General features: G+C 31.5%; 3 protein-coding genes across 5 annotated transcripts in view; 1 reads left to right on the forward strand and 2 right to left on the reverse strand.

The window, feature by feature from the left end:
* LOC123011673 (UDP-glucosyltransferase 2-like) overlaps nucleotides 1-1,229 on the reverse strand; it is a 3,684-nt gene extending 2,455 nt beyond the window's left edge. The window contains exon 1 of the mRNA XM_044409247.1: nucleotides 992-1,229. Within this exon, the coding sequence (XP_044265182.1) occupies nucleotides 992-1,223 (232 nt within the window). The 5' untranslated portion in view covers nucleotides 1,224-1,229. The remainder of the gene's footprint in view (nucleotides 1-991) is intronic.
* A 106-nt stretch (nucleotides 1,230-1,335) lies between these two features.
* LOC123011680 lies at nucleotides 1,336-8,931 on the forward strand. Its single transcript, XM_044409254.1, has 8 exons — nucleotides 1,336-1,573; nucleotides 2,816-3,381; nucleotides 3,436-3,658; nucleotides 3,706-3,925; nucleotides 3,990-4,259; nucleotides 4,341-4,579; nucleotides 7,386-8,394; nucleotides 8,440-8,931. The coding sequence occupies exons 1-8, from the start codon at nucleotides 1,348-1,350 to the stop codon at nucleotides 8,717-8,719; spliced, it is 3,033 nt and encodes a 1,010-aa protein (XP_044265189.1). The 5' UTR covers nucleotides 1,336-1,347; the 3' UTR covers nucleotides 8,720-8,931.
* Nucleotides 8,932-10,055: 1,124 nt separating this feature from the next.
* The window catches only part of LOC123011672 (neurexin-1), a 42,456-nt gene continuing 25,300 nt past the window's right edge, over nucleotides 10,056-27,211 (reverse strand). For 2 of the 3 annotated variants that reach the window (XM_044409245.1, XM_044409243.1), the window contains 8 exons: nucleotides 25,984-26,284; nucleotides 25,745-25,936; nucleotides 17,722-19,125; nucleotides 14,865-15,043; nucleotides 14,641-14,812; nucleotides 14,068-14,303; nucleotides 13,715-14,012; nucleotides 10,056-11,577 (listed from right to left, as the gene is read on the reverse strand). In XM_044409245.1, coding sequence (XP_044265180.1) covers nucleotides 11,003-11,577; nucleotides 13,715-14,012; nucleotides 14,068-14,303; nucleotides 14,641-14,812; nucleotides 14,865-15,043; nucleotides 17,722-19,125; nucleotides 25,745-25,936; nucleotides 25,984-26,284 — 3,357 coding nt within the window. In that variant the 3' untranslated portion in view covers nucleotides 10,056-11,002. The remainder of the gene's footprint in view (nucleotides 11,578-13,714; nucleotides 14,013-14,067; nucleotides 14,304-14,640; nucleotides 14,813-14,864; nucleotides 15,044-17,721; nucleotides 19,126-25,744; nucleotides 25,937-25,983; nucleotides 26,285-27,211) is intronic. The other variant, XM_044409244.1, reaches the window with a different exon arrangement.

Genomic DNA, 27,211 nt, shown 5'->3' on the forward strand with positions numbered 1-27,211 from the left:
ATTGAGTGAAATGAACAAAAAAATGACATCAATATCTAATATTTTGGTGATTTTTTTTAAAGTGTGTTTGGACAATTTTTTTCAAAATAATTGAAAAATGATATGAATTTCGATTTAATTTTTTAGCCTGATTCTTTGTTTTCAACTTCAAAATCTGCCTAAACTTTCGAGAAAGGAAAAAATTATATCATTTTCGGCTTAATTTTGTGTTTTTTTTTGGCTTGTTTTTAATCAATTTTGCGAAATAATTGCGTTTCTAGCTGAAAAACGTGGCAAAACTCACAAGAAATACAAAAATTAAGTAATTTTCTACTAAATATGTTGATTTTTCAGTTCGTTTTAGCGAAATCTCGCAAAAAACCTGAGACTGTAATACAAAAACGTGCCCAAAAACATTCTCGGCTTCTTTTTGTCTTATTTTGCTCCAAAAACCAGTTAAATCGAGTGAAACAAAAAAAAATAACATCAATATCAATTATTGTTTTTGTGATTTTTAAGCGTTTGGACAAAATTTTTCAAAGTAAATGAAAAATTATATCAATTTTGATTTGAATTTTTGTTTATATCATACAAAGGTGGCAAAAATAACACAGTTTTTGGTCCAACTTGTTGAATTTTTGGATTGTTTTTAACGAAATTTTGCAAAATAATGGTATTTCTAGCTGAAAAAGTATCCGAAAAGGACAAAAAAAATCGTCATTCTCGATCCTGTCTAGTAAAATCTTGTAAAAAAAATAAACAAAACTATTTTTAACCAATTTAGTGGACTTTCTTAAAAAAAAAATGACGAAATAATCAAGTTTCTGAAAAACAGTTTTTTTTCATTTCCAAAAAATCACCAGATATTAGAATTTTCACAAATCACCAGAGTAACATGAAAAAATTCATTATACCTGGCAACACTGTATGAGAGTATAACCATAGTAACATTGTATTGCTATGGCAATGTAATGTCATAACTATGGTAATACTAAGAAAACTTGATTTTTACCTAATTGGTCTTCCAAAATTCCGGTCAGGTGAATGTCAGTGTAGTTAGGGAAGGGTTCCTTGAGTGGGAAAGGGCTGGCCATTGTGACATTGTGCCCCCTTGTGGCCAATTCTTTCAAAAGCATTTCGCCCAGAATGTGGTGGCTTTTTCCCGCGTGAAAATACAGCCCCAAAATATTGGCACAATGACCACAATTAATAAAAACCACGAAGAGAAATAGTTTTGACATCATTTTGAGTGAAAATCTAGCACTGATTGGATTTTGATCACTTGAAATAATGTTACGAAATTCAATGGATACTTGACGATAAAAAATCAATTCAATTTGATTTCAATTTAATTTGAGACTTGTCGTCATGAAGTTGTTATTAATTTCCCTTTGTTTTGCATTTTGTCAAAGTGCAAAAATTTTGGGTGTGTTCAACCATGCGGGGGCGAGTCACACATCAGTGGGTAAAGTTTTGTTAAAAAACTTGGCCAAAAGGGGGCATCAGGTCACCATGATTAGTTCGTATCCCATGAAAGAGCCCATTGACAACTACAGGGATATTTTTTTGGTCGAAAATTTGGAGGATTTCAAACGTGAGTGTGATTTTTTTTGGATAATTTTTGTTTTTTTCTTCATTTCTTCTTAAAGAATTCTTTCTTGTTTTTTCTTTCTGTTTTTGAGCGACTGGCAATGATTTCTTTCTTTACTTTTAGTTATTAAGTAACTTCCGAATTTATTTTTATTTAAATTTTATATTGTTTATAATAACTATTTTTATTTTTATGTTATAACTAGCTGTTATAACTATTTCAAAACGCAGAAGGGCTAAGAAACTTACTAACAAAATATAGCAACACATAATTTATTATGAACTTCGTAGTAAAAATAAAAAGTCCGTCTTTTATAACTTATTTAAAAACCGTAAAATTTTAAGTCTTATTTCATGGATATTACTTAACAATGACAAATTTTGATACAAATTTTCATTCCATGTTTAACTATAATACATATTTGTACAAAATTTCATCCCTTATTTGACCCCCTTAGGGATAGAATTCTCCAAAATCTTGAAACACGTGCTATTTTGTTTTTAACTGAACACCCAAATACCAATTTTCATAAATTTAGCTTAAAAAAAACCGAATATTTTACGAAGTTTTATTTTCTAAAAATCCTTAAACACGTATTACTTGATTTTTAATCGAAAGCTTAAATACAAATTTTCAAGGATTTAACTTTATAAATGACATATTTTAATACAAATTGTCATCCCTGTTTAACCCCCTAGAGGATGGAATTCAAAAATCCTAAAACACGTGTTTTTTCATTTTTAACCGAAAGCCCAAATCCCAATTTCCATAAATATAACTTCAAAAATGACGAATTTATAAATATTTATACAAATTTTCATCTCTTGTTTGACCCCTTTGGGGATGAAAATTTCCAAAATCCTAAAACACGTGTTTTTTCGTTTTTAACTGAGAGCCCAAATACCAATTTTCATGAATTTAACTTTAAAAAAAATACAAATATTTTACGACCTTTTACCCTTGTTCAACCCCTTGGGGGTGAAATTTCCAAAAATGGTAAAATACATATTTTTTTATTTTTAACCGAAAGCCTAAATACCAATTTTCATGGCTATAGCTTTAAACTTTCGAATTCACCACTCCATTTAACCCCCTTAGGGGTTGATTTTCCAAAAATCCTTTCTTATTGGATGCCTTCGTTATAAAAGGTATCTACTGTAAAAATTTGAAATGAAATGAAATTTCTGCTTTATTATTATTATTTATTTTTTTTTTTGGGATTTTCTCACAATTGCGTTTCCACAGAACGTGAAAAAATGTACTTCGTCAAAGACAAACACAGCGAATTGGAAACACTTCGAAACATGACTTTGACACACACCGAAAACACGTTCAAAAATGCTCAAGTGCAACAACTCCTCGCCTCAAAAACCCATTTCGATTTGGTGATAATTGATTGGTTTTTCAACGAAGCTTCGCTCATCTTCGGGCATGTTTTTCACGCTCCGGTGATTTACGTTTCATCATTTGGGAATACGCTGTTTTTGAACGATTTCACCGGAAACACTTTGCCTTTTTCCTACGTTCCCGGAGCCGCATTATTCACAAGTGAGGAAATGTCGTTCAAAAATCGTGTTATTATGACGTTGCTCAATCTGGGTTATAACTTGTTTCTCCCACGACGAAACCAAGCCCAATTCGAGATCCTCCAACGGTATTTTGAGCATCCCCCAAGTGTGGAGGAGCTCAAGGAGAATATTGCACTAGTTTTGGCCGTTTCACATTTCAGTTTTGAGACTCCAAGGCCTCACACGCCGAGTATTATCCCAGTAGGCGGGTTTCACATCGACGAATTGAAACAATTGCCTCAAGTGAGCCCACTATTTCACCTTTCTCAAATTTGAAATTTTTTATTTTTTTTGTAGGACTTGGAGAAATTCCTCAAAAGTGCCAAAAACGGAGCGATTTTCTTCAGTCTAGGAAGCCAAATAAAATCGGCCAATTTACAAAAAAACACACTTTCAGGCATAATCAAGGCACTTGGGAAACTACCACAGAAAATCCTATGGAAATTCGAAAACGAAAACGTTACTGATTTACCCAAAAACATCAAAATTGTCAAATGGGCACCACAATTGGAAATTTTGGGTGATTCAAACACAAATTTTGGCATTTTTTTTAATTTTTGATTTTAGCACACCCAAATGTTAAATTATTCATCTCCCATTGTGGTACTTTAAGTTTCATTGAATCAATTCACTTCAATAAACCACTACTTTGTTTGCCTTTTATTGGGGACCAACTCACAAACGCCGCTTTTGCTCTTTCGAGACAGTTTGGGGCTCACTTGAGTCCCGACGACATCACCGAAGACAATCTATTTAATAAAACCACAGAAGTTTTAACCAATCCGATGTAAGATTTATGACACCCGAATGGGTGCTGTAAAGAACGCGTTGCCTAGTTACCACTATTTTAGATATCGAAAGAAAATGGGTTTTTACTCGTCCTTGTTGCGGGAGCAACCCATGAAACCCATGGATTTGGCAATTTTTTGGGTGGAGCATGTGATAAAGCATGGGACTGGTGACCATTTAAAGACTTTCGCAACGAAACTTCCATGGTATAAATACTACCTTGTCGATGTTATTGGGTTTTTCTTTTGTGTGGTTTTTATTGTTGTTAAAATAGTTTTGTTTGTAATTAGGTTTGTTGTTAGAAAAATTCGTAAGTTGTTTAAGCCGAAAAATGATTAAATTGAAGGTTAATCGTTGTAGTTTGTTATCTCTTGAAATAGAATTCTTATCAAAATGATTTGTTAATCTTTAAGTGTCATGAGAGTTTGTGGAATTTTTCTCGTTTTTGTTGTAATTTTTAATGTGGATTGTGCCCGAATTTTGGGGATTTTTCACTTCCCGAGCAAAAGTCACCACATTTTAGGCAGCAAATTACTGAAGACTTTGGCGGAAAAGGGGCATGACGTCACAATGATCAGTCCTTATCCTTTCAGAACCAAAATAAAAAATTATCGAGATATTTTCGTGGAGGAAATGCTTGACTATAAACAAGGTATTCTCTTTTATTAATGTGCATCAAGTAGATTGTAGAAATCTAAATGCATCTTTAATTTAAAGGCCAATTCACACAAAAAGTGTCATTAATGTCATTCACCAGAACAAATTTAAATCATATCAAAAATGACAAAAATTTTTATGTGTGCTACCCTATGCTAATTACGTTGTTAATTTTAATTATTTTTTGCTACATGGGATACACAAAAAATAATTTTTAGAGAAGATTGAGGTTAGGATCAGTGTTGTCAGATCAAAATCGCCAAATTTTGTCCAGGTTACGATTTCTATGGCTGCATCTCGCAAATTTCTTGATTTTTTAGTTTGTTTTAGAGAAATCTAGTGAAAAATGTGAGATTTTGGCACAAAAACACGCTTAAAAGCATTTTCAGCTAAATTTTATGGTTTCTTAGCTTATTTTTATCATAGTTTTTCTCAAAAACTAGTTAAATCGAGTGAAACAAACAAAATAACATCTATATCAATTCTTTTTGTGATTTTTAGGCATGTTTGGCCAAGATTAGATAAAATAAATGAAAAATTATTTCGTTTTTGATTCCATTTTGTAATTTTTTAGCCTGTTTCAATGCAATATTTCAAACTTTTTGTGTTTTCATCTCTCAAAAACATGCTTAAACACTCGAAAACAGGTCAAAAAACGCCGTTTTTGGGCTATTTTGTTGAATTTGTGATTTGTTTTTAACAAAATTTTGTGTTTCTAACTGAAGCACATGCTAAAATGCTCGAGAAATGCAAAAATAATGTAATTCTAGAATTAATTTCTTGATTTTTTAGTTTGTTTTAGAGAAATCTAGTGAAAAACCTGAGATTTTGGTACAAAAACGCGCTTAAAAGCATTTTCGGCCAAATTTTGTAGTTTCTCAGCTTATTTTTGTCTTAAATTTGTTCAAAAACCATTTAAATCGAGTGAAACAAACAAAATAACATCAATATCAATCTGTTATGATGTTTAGGCGTTTGTGGGCAAGATTTTGCAAAATAAATGAATTTTTGCTTCAATTTCGATTTAATTTTGTTATTTTTTAGCCTGTTTCAACGCAATATTTTGAACTTTTTATGTTTTTATCTCTGAAAAACACGCTTAAACACTCGAAAAAGGCTAAAAAACGCCGTTTTTGGGTTATTTTGTTAAATTTGTGGCTTTTTTTTAACAAAATTTTGCAAAATAATTGTGTTTCTAGCGGAAAAAACATTCGAAAAAGACATAAATAAGTTGTCATTTTCGACTCTGTTTAGTAATATCTTGTAAAAACAAATAGAACTATTTTTAACCAATTTAGTGTTTTTTTTGTCTTCGAGAAAATTTGACGAAATGATCAAGTAAAGCCTAAAAGTTAGGTAAAAGTATCATATTATAATCTTTTTTATAACAATTTAGTGATTTTTGACATGCTATGGCAAAATGTCGCGAAAAAACAGAGTTTTCAGCTTAAAAATCTGCTTGAATTTTCGAAAAAGGAAAAAATTATATAATTTTTGATCTAATTCTGTGCTTTTTTAGCTTGTTTTTAACCAATTTTGCAAAATAATTGCGTTTCTATCTGAAAAACATGTTAAAACTTTCAAGAAATGCAAAATTAATGTAATTTTCGACTTAATATGTTGATTTTTCAGTTCGTTTTAGCGAAATCTTGCAAAAAACCTAAGATTGTAGTACAAAAAGGTGCCTAAAAACATTCTCGGCTTATTTTTGTCTTATTTTGCTTAAAAATCAGTTAAATTGAGTGAAATAAAGAAAAAAATAACATCAATATCAATAATTTTTGTTTTTTTAAGGGTGTTTGGACAAATTTTTTCAAAATAATTGAAAAATGATATCAATTTCGATTTCATTTTGTAATTTTTTAGCTTGCTTTAACGAAATTTTTAGAATTTTGTTTGAAAAACACTTGATAAGCCCAAAAATAACTCCATATTTGATCAAATTGATTTTTTGGATTGTTTTTAACGAAATTTTACGAAATAATTGTGTTTCTAGCTGAAAAAGTATTCGAAAAAGACAAAAATAAACAGAAGTAATCAAGAAATAATCAAGTTCTAATTAAAAACGTGAGAAATGAAGGAAAAACAGTTTTTTTCCATTTCAAAAAAATTACCAGATATTCGAATTTGTAACCAAATCATCAGACTTACACGAAAATCCCCAGATCGTGTGAAATTTTACCACACCTGGCAACACTGGTTATAATTAAAATTTTTGAATGGTTGCCACCTTACAATTATCCCTTTCACCGACTACTAAAAAAAATAACATCAATATCAATTGTTTTTGTTATTTTCAAGCGTGTTTGGAAAAAAAATTCAAAATAAACGAAAAATGATATCAATTTCGATTTAATTTTGTAATTTTTTAGCCTGCTTTAACGAAATTTTTAGAATTTTCTTTAAAAAATACTTGAAAAGGGCAAAAATAACGCCATTTTTGATCAAATTTATTGAATTTTTGGATTGTTTTTAACGAAATTTTGCGAAATAATTGTGTTTCTAGCTGAAAAAATATTCGAAAAAGTGAAAAATAAACAGAACTAATCAAAAAATAATCAAGTTTCTAGTTAAAAACGTGAGAAATGAGTGAAAACCAGTTTTTTCCATTTCAATTTGTCACCAAATCACTAGACTGCCACGAAAATCCCCAGATCGTGTGAAATTTCACCACACCTGGCAACACTGGTTCAAATTAAAATTTTTGCATGGTTGCCACCTTAAAATGATGCTTTTCACCGACTACTTCGATCACATTAAGATGAAAACGCGATTATTAACACAATTTTAAAATTTTCCAGAAAAATTGCAACAATTTCTGGGCCCAAACAACACATTCCTGACCCAATTTACCATGACCTTGAACATATTCTACAATCTGAGTGACATTATTTTATCCCACCAACAAGTGAAAAACTTAAAATCCGAAAAATTCGATTTGGTGATTCAATTTCCTTTATTTTCGGAAAGTTTACTAGGACTCGCCAACCACTGGAACGCCCCTGTAATTCTCTTCAACACTTTATGGCTCGTCCCGGCCCTGGATCGCATCACGGGAAACCCATCCCCCCCTTCCTACATCCCACTTACAAACCCCCATTTCGCACCAAGTGCCGAAATGACCTTTTTCCAACGTGTAATTAACACTTTAACCGTTTGGATGGATTACTGCATCATGTCGCGAATTTTCCACACCCAACAAGAATCCCTCCTGAGGAAACACTTCCCCGACGCGCCCACTTTACAGCACTTGATCGTAGCTTTAGTGTTTGTCAACACACATTACAGCATCGAAAATCCGAGACCTTACGTCCCCAATGTGGTCCAAGTGGGGGGATTGCATGTCGACAACCCCAAAAAACTACCACCGGAATTGGGGGAGTTTTTGGATGGGGCTAAAAGTGGGGCTGTTTTTTTCAGTTTGGGCTCCAATGTTAAGATTTCAAGCTTGTCAAGTGGGCAATTAGGGGCGATTTTAACGGTTTTGGGACGATTAGAAATGAGAGTTTTGTTCAAAAGTGACGAAGAATTGATAAATGTGCCGAAGAATGTCAAAATCGGGGGGTGGTTACCCCAGAATGACATTTTGGGGCATCCCAATGTAAAATTGTTTATCTCACATGGGGGCATGTTGAGTACGATTGAAGCTGTCTTTCATGGTGTTCCAATTATTGGAATCCCCATTTTTGGGGACCAGAGGAAAAACATCGATGATTGTGTGGGGAAAGGGTTTGCAATCAAACTCGAGTTGAGTGATTTAAACGAAGAAACCTTCAGCAAGGCAATTAAAGAAATTTTGGATAATTCAAAGTAATTTCATTGGAATTTTTACAATTATTATAATTGGGGTTTCAGGTATCGGGAAAACGTCCAACTTCGCTCATCACTTATCAAAAGTGAGCCAATAAAACCGTTAGATAAGGCCGTTCATTGGGTTGAACACGTGTTGAAATACAAAGGAGCAGAACATTTGAAAAATGCCTCAACTAAACTCAATCTACTCCAATATTTATTAATCGACGTTGTTGTCTTCATCTTTACTGTTTTGTTCCTTGTCTTGTTGATTTTTTACAAGTCGGTGAAAATAATTCTAATTTTAATTCGAAAAATGACGAAAAAAACCAAAACAGAGTGAATTAATAAAAATTTTAAATTTTCTAAATTACGGATTAATTTTATGTTTTTTTTTATTGTTCCAACAATGAAAACGCAGTTTGAGATATCTAAAAAAGGATTTTTTTTTAGGTTTTTGACGAAAACAGGGAATGTTTTGCACTTTTTTTTAACTTGGTAAATATTGTGGTCTGTTTTTTTTTTAATTTTACCAATTATTATCCTGGTCCAGAAATAAAAATCGACGTTGTTGCCTTCATCTTTATTGTTTTGTTCCTCGTCTTGTTGATTTTTTACGAGTCGGTGAAAACAATTCTAATTTTAATTCGAAAAATGAGGAAAAAAACAAAACAGAGTGAAATAATAAAAATTTTAAATTTTCTAAATTACGGATTAATTTTATGTTTTTTTTTTGTTCCAACAATGAAAATGCAGTTTGAGATATCTAAGAAAGGATTTTTTTTAAGTTTTTACAAAAACAGGGAATGTTTTGCACTTTTTTTTAACTTGGTAAATATTGGGGTCTGTTTTTTTTTTAAATTTTACTAATTATTATCCTGGTCCAGAAATAAAAATCGACGTTGTTGTCTTCATCTTTACTGTTTTGTTCCTTGTCTTGTTGATTTTTTACAAGTCGGTGAAAACAATTCTATTTTTAATTCGAAAAATGACGAAAAAAACCAAAACAGAGTGAATTAATAAAAATTTTAAATTTTCTAAATTACGGATTAATTTTATGTTTTTTTTTTGTTCCAACAATGAAAACGCAGTTTGAGATATCTAAGAAAGGATTTTTTTTAAGTTTTTACAAAAACAGGGAATGTTTTGCACTTTTTTTTAACTTGGTAAATATTGGGGTCTGTTTTTTTTTTAAATTTTACTAATTATTATCCTGGTCCAGAAATAAAAATCGACGTTGTTGCCTTCATCTTGACTGTTTTGTTCCTCGTCTTGTTGATTTTTTACAAGTCGGTGAAAACAATTCTATTTTTAATTCGAAAAATCACGAAAAAAACCAAAACAGTGTGAATTAATAAAAATTTTAAATTTTCTAAATTACGGATTAATTTTATGGTTTTTTTATTGGTTCCAACAATGAAAACGCAGTTTGAGATATCTAAAAAAAGATTTTTTTTAGGTTTTTGACGAAAACAGGGAATGTTTTGCACTTTCTTTTAACTTGGTAAATATTGGGGTCTGTTTTTTTTTTAATTTTACCAATTATTAACCTGKTGTAGAAATAAAAATCGACGTTGTTCTTCATCTTGACTGTTTTGTTCCTCGTCTTGTTGATTTTTTACAAGTCGGTGAAAACAATTCTATTTTTAAGTGGAAAAATGAGTGAAATAATAAAAAAGTTTAACATCCAAATATACGCCATTTTATTATAGCTCTAACAAAATCATAAAGTATAATACAAAATGCTATCGTAACTACTTACAATTCTTTTTATACACAACAAATAACTAATTTATTTTTTTTAATGAAAATCTTATTTAAACGCATAATCTATTTTAAATTCTCTGTATTGCTATTTTAATTACAAGTTAGTGTCACTGTAAAGGATTTATAGGCATGTTATAGTGTAGGTAAGTAATGCCAATGATGGTTTTTCTCGAAATTGCAATTTCTATACATGAAAACAGGCACGGATCAACTAAATTGTGAAATTATTCCGTGTAACAGCACTTTAGGTGAGGTTCCTCTACGACTAAATGCTCAATGAACTACTACTTGATATGATGTGATATTATTTGTTTCAAATGCAGTCTCTTCAGCGTTCCCTTTTCTTTTTTAATAACGTTTAATTCAAAATTCCCGCTAAAGTGCTGTGGTTTACATAGCAACGTACTGTCACTATGGAGATGTCTAATAAACACAGTTACGGTGACAGTGTTATCACTATGGTTATTACTGTCACCTTGGAAACGATTAACTTTCATGTTTAATTTTAAAAGCCTCTTTCACATTTAAAGCGCGGTTTACACAATCATGGCCTACTGTTATCACTTTGGAAACTTGTTTTTGTTAATTAAACGTTACTTTTGATTGACTTTTCCACCAGTTTTTGCTCAAAATGCCCTATAATTATTGTCGAAAACTAAAAAATCCGTGCCTGTGTCCTTGCAATATAAAACACTGACCATCATTGTCTTGTTTCAACACTGGTAGTAGTAGATATAAGACAACCGAAGAGAGAGAGAGAGAGTACGAAGATATCACTTGATTAGTTGTTTCAGTCACTCATCATCACTTAAATGGCTCGGAGTCACAATCGAGAAATGCAAAAAAACAACAAAAACACTTACACATACCATTCTTTAATGTCTTTACTGTCGCGTTTCTTTTTTTGTTGCATTTGGTTGTTTTTGTCACCGTTTCGCAAAGCACCGTTGAGTTGGTATTGGTGGCCATTGGTGGTGCTCGGCCCCAAGAGGGGCCCCTGTGGGTTGTAGCCCTTGTCTTCGACTTTGAAGGCGGCGTCGTTTCGCGGCTTAAACTTCAAAATGACGAGGATTATGAGGATGACGGCGATGAGAGCGGCGGCGATGATCCCGATTATGAGGGCGACAGTGTCCGAAGTCTTGGTGGTGATGCGTTCGGTTGGCTTATAGCGCGTCTTCGTGTTGTAGATTTTGTCATCGGGTGGGGGACGATAAATGTAGGTGATTTTCTCGGTGGATGTTCGGGGGAAGTCCTCAGTTGTGACGTGAAGCGGCGTTGTTTCGGCTTGTGTGGTGGCTTGAGGGGTTGTCATCGATGAATATTCAGATGTTTTCTCACTAGACGATGAGATTGACGAAATCGAAGTCGGCGATGTTGGGGTGGAACCATCGGAGGTTCGCATGCTCGAATTATCGGGGGTTGTCACACTCACATCTACAAAAAAACGATTTTTTGGTCTAGAGTGCTTCAAATAACCATAGCAACGTTAGATATGGATATATGGTAACAACTAGTGTTGAAAACATGAAAAAACCAAAATAAAAAATTATTAAACACGGTATTCTCTTTTATTAATGTGCATCAAGTAGGTAGTAGAAGTCTAAATGCATCTTTAATTTAAAGGCCAATTCACACAAAAAATGTCATTAATGTCATTCAGAACTAATTTAATAGCATCAATAATAACAAAAATCTTTATGTTTGCTACTCTATGTTAATTACTTTGTTAATTTTAATTGTTTTTTGCTATCTGGAGTACACAAAAAATAATTTTTAGGAAAGATTAACATAAAATTCACCAGATATGAGCTAAAAAATTCGCCAAATCTGCACCAGATTGCGAAAAAACGCTAAAAAATCCGCTTAAACTTTTGAAAAACGCAAAACTGACATGCCTTTCGGGTTAACTCTGTGATTTTTCAACAAAATTTTGCGAAATAATTTTTTTTTCTAGCTGAAAAACGTGCAAAATGCTCCGGAAATGTAATTATAGACTTAATTTTTTGATTTTTAAGTTTGTTTCACCGAAATCTAGTGAAAAACCTAAGATTTTGGTACAAAAACGCGCTTAAAAGCATTTTCGGGTCAAATTTTGTGTTTTCTCAGCTTATTTTTGTCTTAATTTTGTTCAAAAAATGGTTAAATCGAGTGAAACAAACAAAATAACATCAATATCAATTTTTTGTGATTTTTAGGCGTGTTTGGACAAGATTTTGATAAGATAAATGAACTTCTGGTTCAATTTCGATTTAATTTTGTTATTTTTTAGCCTGTTTCAACGCAATATTTTAAACTTTTTGTGTTTTTACCTCTGAAAAACACGCTTAAACACTCGAAAAAGGCCAAAAATGCCGTTTTTAGGTTATTTTGTTGAATTTGTGGCTTGATTTTAATAAAATTTTGCAAAATAATGGTATTTCTAGCTGAAAAAGTATCGAAAAAAACATAAATAAATTGTCATTTTCGACTGTTTAGTAATATTTCGTAAAAAACAAATAGAACTATTTTTAACCAATTTGGTGTTTTTCGATTATTTGTCTTCGAGAAAATTTGACGAAATGATCAAGTTAAAGCCTAAGAATTATTATTATAACAATTTAGTGATTTTTGACATGCCCTCTGGCAAAATCTCACGAAAAAACAGAGTTTTCAGCTAAAAAATCTGCTTCAATTTTCGAAAAAGGAAAAAATTATATCATTTTTGGCCTAATTCATTGTTTTTTGGCTTGTTTTTAACGAATTTTGCAAAATAATTGCGTTTCTAGCTGAAAAACGTGCTAAAATTCTCAAGAAATGCAAAATTAATGTAATTTTCGACTTAATTTGTTGATTTTTCAGTTGGTTTTAGCGAAATCTCGCAAAAAACTGAGACTGTAAAAAAAACGTGTCCAAAAACATTCTCGGCTTCTTTTTGTTTTATTTTACTCTAATAATCAGTTAAATCGAGTGAAACAAAAAAAATAACATCAGTATCAATTATTGTTTTTGTGATTTTTTAAGCGTGTTTGGACAAAATTTTTCAAAATAAATGAAAAATTATTTCAATTTTGATTTGAATTTTTGTTTATATTATACAAACGTGGCAAAAATAACACAGTTTTAGGTCGAATTTGTTGAATTTTTGGATTGTTTTTAACGAAATTTTGCTAATAATTGTGTTTCTAGCGGAAAAAGTATCCGAAAAAGAGAAAATAAATTGTCATTTCGATCTTGTTTAGTAAAATCTTGTAAAAAAACAAACAAAACTATTCTTAACCAATTTGGTTGACTTTTTTTTGGTTGAAAACGTAGAAAATGCTTGAAAAACAGTTTTTTTTTATTTCCAAAAATAACATGAATATCAATTTTAAGCGTGTTTGGACAAAATAAATAAAAAATGATTTAATTTTATAGCCTGATTCAACGAAATATTGAGAGTTTTTTAAATTTTAATCTGAAAGACGTGCTTAAACACTTGAAAAGGGCAAAAATAACGCCGTTTTTGGTCGAATTTTTGGATTGTTTTTAGCGAAATTTGGTGGTTTTTCGAGTTTTTAAAAAAAATCACCACACGTGGCAACCCTGTACCAACCCATACCAGTGGCGTGCGAGGTGATGGCCGTCTCCTCGGTGACCTCCCCCGAGCCCGAACCCGTGAAACAATCCTCATCGTCGCACGGCTTCCCCCCTTCTTGTGGCGCTTTATGTGGCTTTTTCGTAGTCGGCGTCGGTTTCGTCACCGGATTATAAACCGGAGTTATGAGATCATCATCACCGGATCCAGTTTCCGGTAACGGTGGACACTCATCCTCATCGTCACCGTTACACCCGGAACCGGCACCGCTGAACACAAGGTCATCTTCAACGCCCGGAAACCCGGAAGCCGGAGTCTGAAATTTATTAAATTCAAACGATTGTTTCACTTTTTCAGGGCGCATCACGTACTTGTTGCATTTTTTGCAAGTGATCGTGACGATCCAAAATTCCTGAAATTAACTGAACATCGCCACGTAGCGAAGCATGGATGTCTTTTTCAGCGGCTAGATCCAAAACCCGGAGCCGATTTACGACCACTCCGGAGATGATGCCGCTGAAGGGGCGCTCAATACGCGACTTGCCTTTGCTCCATTTGCCCCCAATCTGGATCTGGGATTGGCTGTTGAAGACTTGCAACTGATGTCCTGAAAATGAAATTTTCAGCAACGTTCAACGTTATCATGGATATGTCAAGACAACAAACAGGATTATTAGTTGTTTCCATGGCAATACAATTTAGTTTCTATGGTTATTTGTCATTAATATGGAAACTGAGAGTGTTTTAAATGGGAAAATATTTAGTTTCTATGGTTACTTGTCATTGCTATGGAAACTGAGAGTGTTTTAAAGGGGAAATATTTAGTTTCTATGGTTATTTGTCATTGTTATGTAAACTGAGAGTGTTTTAAATGGGAAAATATTTAGTTTCTATGGTTATTTGTCATTACTATGGCAACTGCGAGTGTTTTAAAGGGGAAATACCTGAAGGATGGCTCGTTTGCACGTTATAGTCGTCGATTTGAAGCGAGGAGTTGTAGCCTTGTCTGTGAAATCTCACTACATGATATGCATTATCGTTCACTTTCAAGGAAATTTCGCCTAAAGGATGATCATTTGATCCTAAATTGTAGACTACAAATATGTTTCCTTCCACCTGAAATAAATTATCAGTTTTGGTTGTATTTTTGATGGAGAAAAAAATTAACAATTTCCATTTCGATGTAATCATTTGAAGTTCCACTGACGATCCTTAATAAAACCGCATCTGCTTTTGTTGTGATAAAACCCAAAGCGATTGTGTCTTCTTGCATTTCAGGTCGGTTATCTTCAGGGAATGTGTAAGTGATGATGCCTCGATTAGGCCCAAATTCGTACGAAACCGATTCTAGAAAAATTATTATTAAAAAATTATTAAAAACACGCCAAATTTTGGCCATATTTCGCGAAAAAATGCTTAAAAACCCGTTTAAACTCTTGAAAAAAGCAAAAATGACATGCATTTCTAGACTTAATTTCTGGATTTTATAGTTTGTTTTAGCGAAATCTAGTGAAAAACCTGAGACTTTGGTACAAAAACGCGCTTAAAAGCATTTTCGGGCCAAATTTTGCTTAATTCAGCTTATTTTTGTCTTAATTTTGCTCAAAAACTAGTTAAATCGAGTGAAACTAACAAAATAACATCAATATTAGTCCTTGTTATGATTTTTGGGACAAGATTTTGTTAAATAAATGAACTTCTGGTTCAATTTCGATTTAATTTTATAATTTTTTAGCCTGTTTCAACGCAATATTTCGAACTTTTTGTTTTTATCTCTCAAAAATATGCTTAAACACTCGAAAAAGGCCAAAAAGTCGTTTTTGGGCTATTTTGTTGAATTTGTGGCTTTTTTTTAACAAAATTTTGCAAAATAATTGGGTTTCTAGCAAAAAAAGCATTCAAAAAAGACATAAATAAGTTGTCATTTTTAACTCTGTTTAGTAATATCTTGTAAAAAACAAATAGAACTATTTTTAACCAATTTAGTGTTTCTCGATTATTTTGTCTTCGAGAAATTTTGACGAAATGATCAAGTAAAGCCTAAGAGTTAGGTAAAAATATCATATTATAATCTTTTTTATACCAATTTAGTGATTTTTGACATGGTTTATGGCAAAATCTCACGAAAAAACAGAATTTTCAGCTTAAAAATCAGCTTGAATTTTCGAAAAATAAAAAAATTATATCATTTTTCAGTCTAATTTTGCGTTTTTTTGGCTTGTTCTTAAAAAAAATTCAAAAGAATTGCCTTTTTAGCTGAAAAAAGTGCTAAAATTCTCAAGAAATGCAAAATTAATGTAATTTTCGACTTAATATGTTGATTTTTCAGTTCGTTTTAGAGAAATCTTGAAAAAAAACTAAAATTGAGTGAAATAAACGAAAAAAATAACATCAATATTAATTATTTTTGTGTTTTTTTTAAAGCGTGTTTGGACATTTTTTTTCAAATTTAATTTTGTAATTTTGTAGCCTGATTCTTTGTTTTCAGCTGAAAAATCTGCTTGAACTTTCGAGAAAGTAAAAATTATATCATTTTCGATTTAATTCTGTGTTTTTTTAGCTTGTTTTTAACTAATTTTGCAAAATAATTGCTTTTCTAGCTGAATAACGTGCTAAAATGCTTGAGAAATGCAAAAATAATGTGCTTTTAGACTTTTTTTATTTTTTAGTTTGTTTTAGCGAAATCTCGCAAAAAACCTGAGATTGTAGTACAAAAACGTGTTTAAAAACATTTCTCGGCTTCTTTTTGTTTTATTTTGGTCAAAAACCAGTTAAATCGAGTGAAACAAAACCAATTTTGCAAAATAATTGCGTTTCTAGCTGAAAAACGTGCTAAAACTCTCAAGAAATGCAAAATTAATGTAATTTTCTACTAAATCTGTTGATCTTTCAGTTCGTTTTAGAGAAATCTTGAAAAAAAAGTAAGATTTTAAGTAGTACAAAAATGTGCTTCAAAACATTCTCGGCTTATTTTTCTCTTATTTTGCTCAAAAATTGGTTAAATTGAGTGAAATAAACAAAAAAAAATAACATCATTATCAATTATTTTTGTGATTTTTTAAAGCGTGTTTAGACAATTTTTTTAAAAATAATTGAAAAATGATATGAATTTCGATGTAATTATGTAGCCTGATTCTTTGTTTTCAGCTTAAAAATCAATTTGAACTTTCGAGAAAGGAAAAAATTATATCATTTTCGATCTAATTCTGTGTTTTTTTAAGCTTGGTTTTAACCAATTTTGAAAAATAATTGCGTTTATAGCTGAAAAACGTGCCAAAACTCCCAAGAAATGCAAAATTAATGTAAATTGCGACTTAATATGTTAATTTTTCAGTTCGTTTTAGCGGAATCTTGCAAAAAAAAACCTGAAAAATGAAATCAATTTCGATTTAATTTTGTAATTTTTTAGCCTGCTTTAACGAAATTTTTAGAATTGTCTTCAAAAACATTTGAAAAGCGCAAAAATAACGCCATTTTTGATCAAATTTGTTGAATTTTTGGACTGTTTTTAACGAAATTTTGCGAAATAATTGTATTTCTAATCGGAAAAGACAAAAATAAACAGACCAATTTGGTGGTTTTTTTTGACTTTTTTGAAAAAATTTATCGAAAACGTTGTAAAAAAACGTCACTTTTTTTGCTTGATTTTGGGTCGTGAAATAGCACATTTGTTTATAGTAAATAAAGCCTTGACAAAAACGGTTTTTCATGATCGTTCCCTTAGATACATAAGGTGAAAAGTGGTATATAATTAAATATATAAATTTTTCAATTTATATACTTGATTTGACATCTGTCAAAATTAACCTCAAAATTTTCAATAAATTAACGTTTTTATGAAATTCCGCAGATGATCATGAAAAATTTTGTTCGATACACGTGCGCTGTCTTATTTTTCAGGTCTTCGACCTCCACTGCAGCACTCAGCTTCGCTTCGTGTCGCAAAATTCGGTCTCAGTATCGAAAATAACAATTTTTTTTTCAAAAACTGGTGGTGGCACCCCTGACCTGAAAATCCTCCTTACCATCCGAGCATGTGGGTCCCGTAAATGACGTCATATCACAATCACACGTATACGAATGCCATTGTTGGACACAAATCCCGCCATTTGCACACACATTGTGACTACATTTCGCCGATTGACTTTCACAACCTGCCATCACTAACGAACTGTGCACCACTGCATCCTCCATAATATTCGGGGATTCCCCGTTTAGATCCAACCCAGCAATACAACCCTCAAACCCATGCCGCGACTTGACATCCTCTTGTGGCAACTGCCCATACAAATCCTTATGGACCCCTCCCAGATACAAAATCCCATCCAATTCCAAATTCCCACTCCCATGATTGGTCGCAATCACAATATCATCATCGACCATTAAAGTGTGTTGTTTGACAGATGGTCGTCTTATACCAACAGTATGCCATCTATTGTCATTCAAATGTGACCTTGTGGTATCTCTCAAGGTCACAGTACCATCACCCACATTGACTATATAGTTGATATGCCCATCGACCAGTTCCACAGCGACAAAATCCTCCTTTCTACCACCATTAAACATGATTAAACCGTTTGGTTCCCGTGTTTTGAACATAAAATCAATGTGGATACTCGAATAAGCCCTCAACATTGGTAAACCAATAAAAGTGTGTTTGGAGCGAAACGTGACCGGTCTGTGTAGATTATCAGTGGCGTGTTTGACGAATTTCCCCGCTACTTTAATCGTGGGAAACCCCGAGATTGATTGTTCGCTACTCAAAGCCCGGGCTAGTTCAATATACGGAATATTATTGAAATAAAACTGCTGTATTTCCCCGATAAAATTGGGGACTGTTGTCGTCATACTAATCTCCTCCTCCAAGTGGTACAACCCCCCGAGATGCACCGTACGCCACTGCAAACTCTGGTACTTCCCCTGTGTTTCGGCCCGAATCGGACTTTGACCATCCAATTGAAGCTTCAAATTCGCCCCTCGACGCGAAAACCTCACTGTATGCCATTGATTATCATTGACATTTTGACCGGCGAGAAGAATTTTATCTTTTTCGCGATCTTCCTGTTTCTTTTCTTTGACACCAAGTCGCAAGGCCATCCGAATACGGCCGGCGGCCACGGCCAACTCGATTCGATCGCCGGTCTCGACTGTGCTTGTGATGAGGAGAAGACCCAAGGGTTTGCTGGTCCGAAAACGGATTATTATGTCTTCGGTTTGGGTGAGCATTTCTGCGTCCATTGTTACTTCCATGTGTTGGGTACCGTTGAAACTCAATGTTGCTGCTTCTTTACCACATGTTGGACCAGTGAACATGGTATTGGTGCAGTCGCACACGAAACGGTTCCAACCTTCGGTGCATACGCCCCCATTGAGACAGGGCTGCGAGGGGCATTGTTGGGGCTGGGTGTGGCATAGGGTGCGGATTGAGCCTAGAAATAAGGGGGCTGTGTCGATTAAAATAACAGTTACTAGGGTTTTGTAATGTTGCCATGGTTATGTAATTGGAAATTAAAAGTGCTTGCTTATAACCGATTCGGTTATAACCAAATAAAAAATCTTATAACTTATAATTTGAAAGTTTTTTACTTTTTTTATTTTGTAAATTGCGGCGAAAGTATATTGGAAATGGTTGAAATTTTGCATAATTTGCACGAAAACCGCAAAATTCCTAATAGTTTACATGTTGTAGTCGAGTATAGATTTTATCAATGAAAGTCAGAAAATGGCATAAAACATTGATTTATGAATTTTTTAAAAAAAAGTTGAGAAAATCGCAAAAATCCCCAAACAGTGCTCAAAACATTTGAAATATGGTCTCCACAGACGTAAAATTGTGAATTATATTGCAATAAATGTAACAAGATTGAAAAATAAAAAAAAATGTTGTTAATTTTTAAAATTGCGGCTAAAGTATATTGAAAATGGTTAATATTTTGTGTGATTCGTATGTAAAATGTTCCGGAAAATCGATTGACGTCGAGAAAACCGCAAAATTCCTAATAGTTTAGAAGTTGTAGTCGAGTCAATATTTGTTTTTACTAGCCATTTTTTCAATAACTATTTATCCCAGAACAATGATTTTTTTTCATAAGATAGGAAATTAAAAGTGCTTTTTAACGGTGCTAAACAGTAAGGTTTACAAGTAATAGTCTTGGAGTTATCGGCTGTAAACCGTTTCGGTTATAACTTATTGACGAATTATAGCCAAAAATCGTAAAAATGGAAAACTTAAAAGTCAGTTTAGAGACGTTTTTTGAATTTTTAAGGGTTCCAGAAAGTCAGAAAATGATATAAAACATTGATTTTTGAGTTTTGAAAAAAAAAATAAGAAGTTGAAAAAATCGCAAAAATCCCGAATCAGTGCTCAAAACATTTAAAATATGGTTTCAACAGACGTAAAATTGTGAATTATATTGCAATAAATGTAACAAAATTAAAAAATAAGAAAAGAAATTTGTTAAAATTTCACAATTTTTAAAATTGCGGCTAAAGTATATTGAAAATGGACAATATTTTGTATGATGTGTATGTAAAATGTTCCAGGAAATCGATTGACGTCGAGAAAACCGCAAAATTCCTAATAGTTTAGAAGTTGTAGTCGAGTATAGATTTTGTCAATGTTTGTTTTTACTAACGATTTTTTCAATAACTATTTATCTTAGAACAATGATTTTTTTTTCATAAGATAGGAAATTAAAAGTGCTTTTCAACGGTGCTAAACAGTAAGGTTTACGGGTAATAGTTTTCGAATTATCGGCTGTAAACCGTTTCGGTTATAACCTATTGACGAATTATAGTCAAAAACCGTAAAAATGGAAAACTTAAAAGTCAGTTTAGAGACGTTTTTTGAATTTTTAAGGGTTCCAGAAAGTCAGAAAACGGCATAAAACATTGATTTCTGAGTTTTGAAAAAAATAAGAAGTTGAAAAAATCGCAAAAATCCCCAATCAGTGCTCAAAAGATTGCTAAAAACATTTAAAATATGGTCTCAATACACGTAAAATTGTTAATTATATTGCAATAAATGTAACATGATTAAAAAATAAGAAAAAAAAATTTGTTAATGAAATTTTCACAATTTTTAAAATTGCGGCTAAAGTATATTGAAAATTGTCAATATTTTGTATGATTCGTATGTAAAATATTCCAGGAAATCGATTGACGTCGAAAAAACCGCAAAATTCCTAATAGTTTAGAAGTTGTAGTCAAGTATAGATTTTGTCAATTTTTGTTTTTACTAACGATTTTTTCAATAACTATTTATCTTAGAACAATGATCTTTGTTTCATAAGATAGGAAATTAAAAGTGCTTTACAATGGTGCTAAACAGTAAGATTTAGGGGTAATAGTTTTCGAGTTATCGCCTGTAAACCGTTTCGGTTATAACCTATTGACGAATTATAGCCAAAAATCGAAAAAACGGAAAACTTAAAAGTCAGTTTCAAAACGTTTTTTTGCATTTTTATGTGTCCTGGAGAGTCAGAAAAGGCATAAAACATTGATTTGAGTTAAATTTGAAAAAAAATAAGTTGAAAAAAATCGCAAAAATGCCCAATCAGTGCTCAAAAGATCGGTAAAAAGGGTTAATAAAATTTTCACAATTTTTAGAATTGCGGCTAAACCATGTTAAAAATGGTCAATATTTTGTGTCATTCGTATGTAAAATGTTCTGGGAAATCGATTGACGCCGAGAAAAATGCAAAATTTCTAATAGTTTCAAAGTTATAGTATGGATTTTGACTACTTTGGTTTTTATTAGCAATTTTCTCAATAACTGTGAATCGCAGGGCAATGATCTTTTTTTTATCAAATAGTTTATCGGTAATAGTTTCTGGGTTATTAACTGTTAACTGTTCCGGTTATAACCGAATCATATAAATAACAAAAACAAAAACTTCAAAATCAAACTAAATAACGGTTTTTTGTCAAATTTTAAGAGTGCTTTGTTTCGCCATGGATACGTCTAATAAACTGATTAGTTACTATGGAAATAGTTGTAAAGAAACAACGTTTCCAGGGTTATTATACATGTAACCATGGTAACATTATAGTTTGAAGTTGCATTGTTGCCAGCGTGATTTCCCAATCACTCTAGACTGGAAATACAGTTTTTTTTTATTTTGATTTAAATGCAAACACTTCTCGGTTAAGCCTTTAAACGTGAATTATTTGAATACTAAGCAGTTTTATTTCATTGGAAACCACCCTCCTCGCCACTAATCCTTGCATCCAAGCGAATCAGTTACACAAAAAGAAATCGTCGAGTTGCAAAGCAAAATAATTTAATATTTCCCTTGGTGAAAGGAAAAATTGAATTAACCCAAATAAGACACAATTTCGCAAATTTTAAGTTAAATATAGTTTTAGAGAATGTGTCGCTTGACGAAAATATTATTACATCGCGTGACTGGTGCTTTATTGATTTTATTATTGTTTTGATGTCTCAAGGTGAAGTTAAGCAAGCTTGCACTTATTTGACGTCATTAATCTACTTTTTGTCGAATTTGTTAATTCAAAAGTTTTATGTTTGTTGATGTAGACACAATGGGGGGTTTTTACCCTAATTATAGTGTGGGTGATATACATGGTGTCACAGCGAGTTGAAAAAGTCCATTAGTGACCTTTAAATCGTAAAATTAAAAAAAAAAATAGATACTAATCTAGTCCATCGCCTAAAATTATTTTCAACTATACAGCGTGTCCCAAAAATAAGTTACAATACAAACTTGTGTTTTTTCTTGGCATTTTTAGATGTAGTCTGTTTTTACGCTAAACTTTTATTAGTCGATTTTGCTTAGTTTTAGAAATAAGACGTTTCTTTGACGAAAACATACATTTTTTAAAAATTTATTACACAAAAACTAGGACATCTATAACAAATTTTTTCTTACTTCTGCAAAGAAGAAAGTACAGAATTTAAAGCTGTAGCAATTTTTTAGTGTTTTGCATTTGTAAAGATTAATAAATTAAGAAGTTTGTTAAAAGTTAAATAACTTAAAAAAATTTAATGGAACACCCTATTTTTTATTTTTGCATCTAATAGATTGATAAATTGTCTATCTAAATTATAAACAGCTAAAAGTAAATAATTTTAGAAAGACAATTTAATAATGTTTTAAATGCAAAAACAATAAATAGGGTGTTCAATTAAATTTTTTTAAGTTATTGAACTTTTAACAAACGCCTTCATTTTCTTATCTTTGCAAATGCAACGCACTAAAAAATTGTTACAATTTTAGAGCTTGTACCTTCTTCTTTGCAGTAGTAAAAAAATATTTCTAGATGTCTCAGTTTTTGTGTAATAAATTTTTAAAAAGTGCACAAAAACCGCCTTATTTTTAAAACTAAGCAAAATCGACCAATAAAAGTTTAGTGTAAAAACATTGTCACAAAAATTTACATCCAAATACGCTAAAAAACATATGGTGTTTCATTAAAAAAAACACAAGTTTTTATTGTAACTTATTTTTGAGACACGCTGTATAGTTGAAAATAATTTTAGGCGATTGACTAGATTAGTATCTATCAATATCCTATATAATTTTACCATTTAAAGGTCACTAATGGACTTTTTCAAGTCGCTGGGACACCCTGTATTTTCAATGGGTGCATAAACAAAAAAATTATTTTTCCGTTTGTTTGCTGAATTTATTGTATTTAATATTTAAAAAATTGAAAAACAATATAATTTTTTGTGTACTTACTATAAAAGAAAAAAATTAATAAATAATATTTGCAATAAAAATAGTACATGTTCACAGCTGCAAATTGCTTCAAGTTGTTGAGTTTTGAAAAATAATACACTTATTGTTAAATTTGAAAAAAAAATCGGAAACAATTAAAAAAATGACTTTTTTTGAAAATTTGCATGAATGTTTGTAAATCTAGTGCTGAATACAGCTTGGGGGGTATCAACTTTTCACAAATGCAATTAATTTGAAATGAGTAAAATTAGGGTATGCAAAAGCTAAATAAATGGTCTCAAAAATTGGTTTTTGATTTTTTTCATTTTCACAAATATCAAAAAATTGTTTTTAATTTTTTCGATTATTTTTTTTCAAATTTAACATTCAAAATTGTAGAAAAATGAAAAAAAAACTTTTTTCATTTTGATGAAGATTCCATAAAGTTCAGAAACAATTAATTCTTTGGATTCTCTTGTAAAACTTTGATCAATCGGTCCGAGAAAACAGTTTAGCTCTAAATTGTTACAATTTTCCTTGTTTTTATCTCAAAAATGTGCTTAAACACTTGAAAAAAACAAAAATAACGCCGTTTTTGATCGAATTTGTTGAATTTTTGGATTGCTTTTAACGAAATTTTGCGATATAATTGTGTTTCTAGCTGAAAAAGTATTCGAAAAAGACAAAAATAAATTCTGATTTTTGAGCCTTGTTGAAAGCAAACAGAACTATTTTTAATCAATTTGGCAGAGTTTTTTGAAAAAAATTGACGAAATAATCAATTTTCTGGTTGAAAACGTGGAAAATGCTCGAAAAACAGTTTTTTTCATGTCCAAAAAATCACCATAATTTTTATTATGAAAATCATGAGATCTACTTGCCTTCATTTTTTTATCTTTGCAAATGCAAGCACAAGCACTTTTAAAAAATATGTTACACAAAAACTAAGATATCTAGAAATATTTTTTTTACTACAGCAAAGAAGAAGGTACAAGCCATAAGATTGTAAATTTTTTTTAGTGTTTGCATTTGCAAAGATAAAAAAATGAAGGCGTTTGTTAAAAGTTCAATAACTTAAAAAATTTAAATGGAACACCCTATTTATTGTTTTTGCATTTAAAAGATTATTAAATTGTCTTTCTAAAATTATTACTTTTAGCTGTTTATAAATAATAACTAAAAAGATATTTAACGTTAAACATTAAAAAAATACTTACTATTGTTTCAGTAGCCAAAAAGTGCACAGTTGCACAAGAGATGGAAGAAATATCACTTAATAATCACATTTGTGTTAAACTGAATCCATTATTCTTTATTTTTACAATAAAATAATTCGAATTTCAGCATTTATAACGATTTTTACAATCTTTGGATAAATCAAGGGATAAGTGATCCGTGGTGGAATTACTATGATTACCATAGTATCAACAATGCTCAGATATTGATAATCATTGTTGCTCCAATTAATATTGAATGTTAAATATCTTTTCATTTATCAATTGTAGACATTAAAAGTTTATTTTTTTAGATAGACAATTTATCAATCTATTAGATGCAAAAATAAAAAATAGGGTGTTACATTTAATTTTTTTAAGTTATTTAACTTTTAACAAACTTCTTAATTTATTAATCTTTACAAATGCAAAACACTAAAAAATTGCTACAGCTTTAAATTCTGTACTTTCTTCTTTGCAGATGTAAGAAAAAATTGGTTGTAGCTTTGTTCTAGTTTTTGTGTAATAAATTTTTAAAAAATGCATGTTTTCGTCAAAAAAACCGTCTTATTTCTAAAACTAAGCGAAATCGACTAATAAAAGTGCCAAGAAACATACAGGGTGCACCAGAACTCGCGCCCCAGAGAAAATTTTCAAGTAAGGTAAGATACCAGGAACATTAAAAAAATTCTGTCAAAAAATTTTGACATTTATTTTTTGACATTTGACATTTTTTATATCTATTTAATGATGCTGATGATGAATTATTTAGTAAAGGGACAAAAATTTTGCCAATAAAAGCCACAAATAACATTGAACAGAGTTACAATTTAGGATACAGCTCTTTTAATACCCTATAGCAAAAAAACTTGGAAAATTATTTATACAACAGAAATAAATAGAGTCAAAGTGCAAACTTTAAACCCTCACAACTTTGAAATTTTTATAGATAAAATTTTTTTAACATTATTTCCATGTTCCTGGTATCTTACCTTACATGACATTTTTCTCTGCAACGCGAGTTCTGGCGCACCCTGTATATATATATTTTTTAAATTTTACCATTTAAAAGTCACTAATGGACTTTTTCAAGAAAATTGTGTTAAAAATGAATTGAATTAATAGAGGCGTTTCGTTGGGTCATAACTCACCAGAGTCTTGTTCACGGGCGTAGCTAGCAACATCAACCGCTTCGTTGTTCATAACGAGATCCTTAAAACATCCCACAAATCCTTGTTGTAAGACAGCAGTCCACAATCCCGCCGGAATGGGAATTTCAGAGAAGGGGGGACCTAAACCGCCCACGTACATGTTCCCATCAAGTTCCAAACTAGTTGAACCCTCTATGCACACAATTATCAACATTTATTACTCCCAGAACTCAACTCACCAATCGTCTTGAAATCGGTGTGAAAGCCATCGACGGTGATCCTCGCGTCTCTTGCAGTCCTCCGGAAGGTCACTTCGTGCCACGACCCGTCGTCGATTCTTCGTCGAGAGCCTCTTTGTTTCGAATGGCCCGAACCCAAGTCCAAATGCACGTAAATATGCCCATTGTATATCTCAATTGCGAATAAATCCACACGAGGAGGACGCACTCCTCCGTTGAAAAGGATCAAACCGTTTGCTTCATTCGTGCGGAATTTGAACGAGATATTGCCCGATTTTTTCGCATTCCACGGCGGCAAAATCTGACATTGAAACGGAAAAAACGATAAAATTTGAGTAGGGAACGTGGCGTTTGCCCCCCACCATGCGCGCGCAAATAGCCGCAAGAGGGGGAAATGTGCCTCGTTACTACTACTCATCAGAAATCTGAAGATTCTTAGTTTTTCATTTTTTCAAGACAAAAATTATAACCTCGAGACAAAATTTAAAAATGTGTTTAAGATAATTAGTGTTTTAAAATGTTATTTAGTTCAAAATACTGTTATAATCTCGTCAAAAAATTCTTTCATGGTCTATAAAAACAACTACGAGGATATTTTATTAAAAAAAAAAATTTTGCGATGAATATTGAAAAAAAAGTCTTTAATTATTATTTTGATTTTCGTCTAGAGTGCCTTGTTTCTAGTCAGTGTGTTTGAAATAGTCATAGCAACTAAAAAAATGACATCACAAAAAAAAATTAAATAGACTTATTATTAAGTGTTTCCATGGCAATATTAGTTTACTTTTTGTGGTTTCTATGGCTATTTGATGATTCTCTTAGCATATCATGGCGGTAATATCTAAAGTAAAGATAAAAAACAATTTAAATTTATTATTTAAATAAACAATTTTAAAACCATCATCATATAAAAACCATTTTTGTAAAAAAACGAGTATTAAACACCGCACTTGACCCCCACCACTTGCCATGCGCGCGCAGCAAGCCACAAGTGGGGGCAATATACCTCATTCTTAGTTTTTCATGGTTTAATTATTTTTTTTAAGTCAAAAACTATAACCTCGAGACAAAATTTAAAAATGTGTATAAGATAATTAGTGTTTTAAAATGTTATTTAGTTCAAATTACTGTTATAATCTTGTCAAAGAATGTAAAAAAAACTATGGTTTACAATTTTTTGTTAGTTTTTCATGGTTTAATTTTTTTTAACACAAAAATTATAACTTTG

This window comes from Tribolium madens, unplaced genomic scaffold (genome assembly GCF_015345945.1).
Source record: "Tribolium madens isolate multiple individuals breed KSU strain unplaced genomic scaffold, Tmad_KSU_1.1 Scaffold_91;HRSCAF=231;Tcas5.2_LG7, whole genome shotgun sequence".
Classification (NCBI taxonomy): Eukaryota; Metazoa; Arthropoda; class Insecta; order Coleoptera; family Tenebrionidae; genus Tribolium; species Tribolium madens.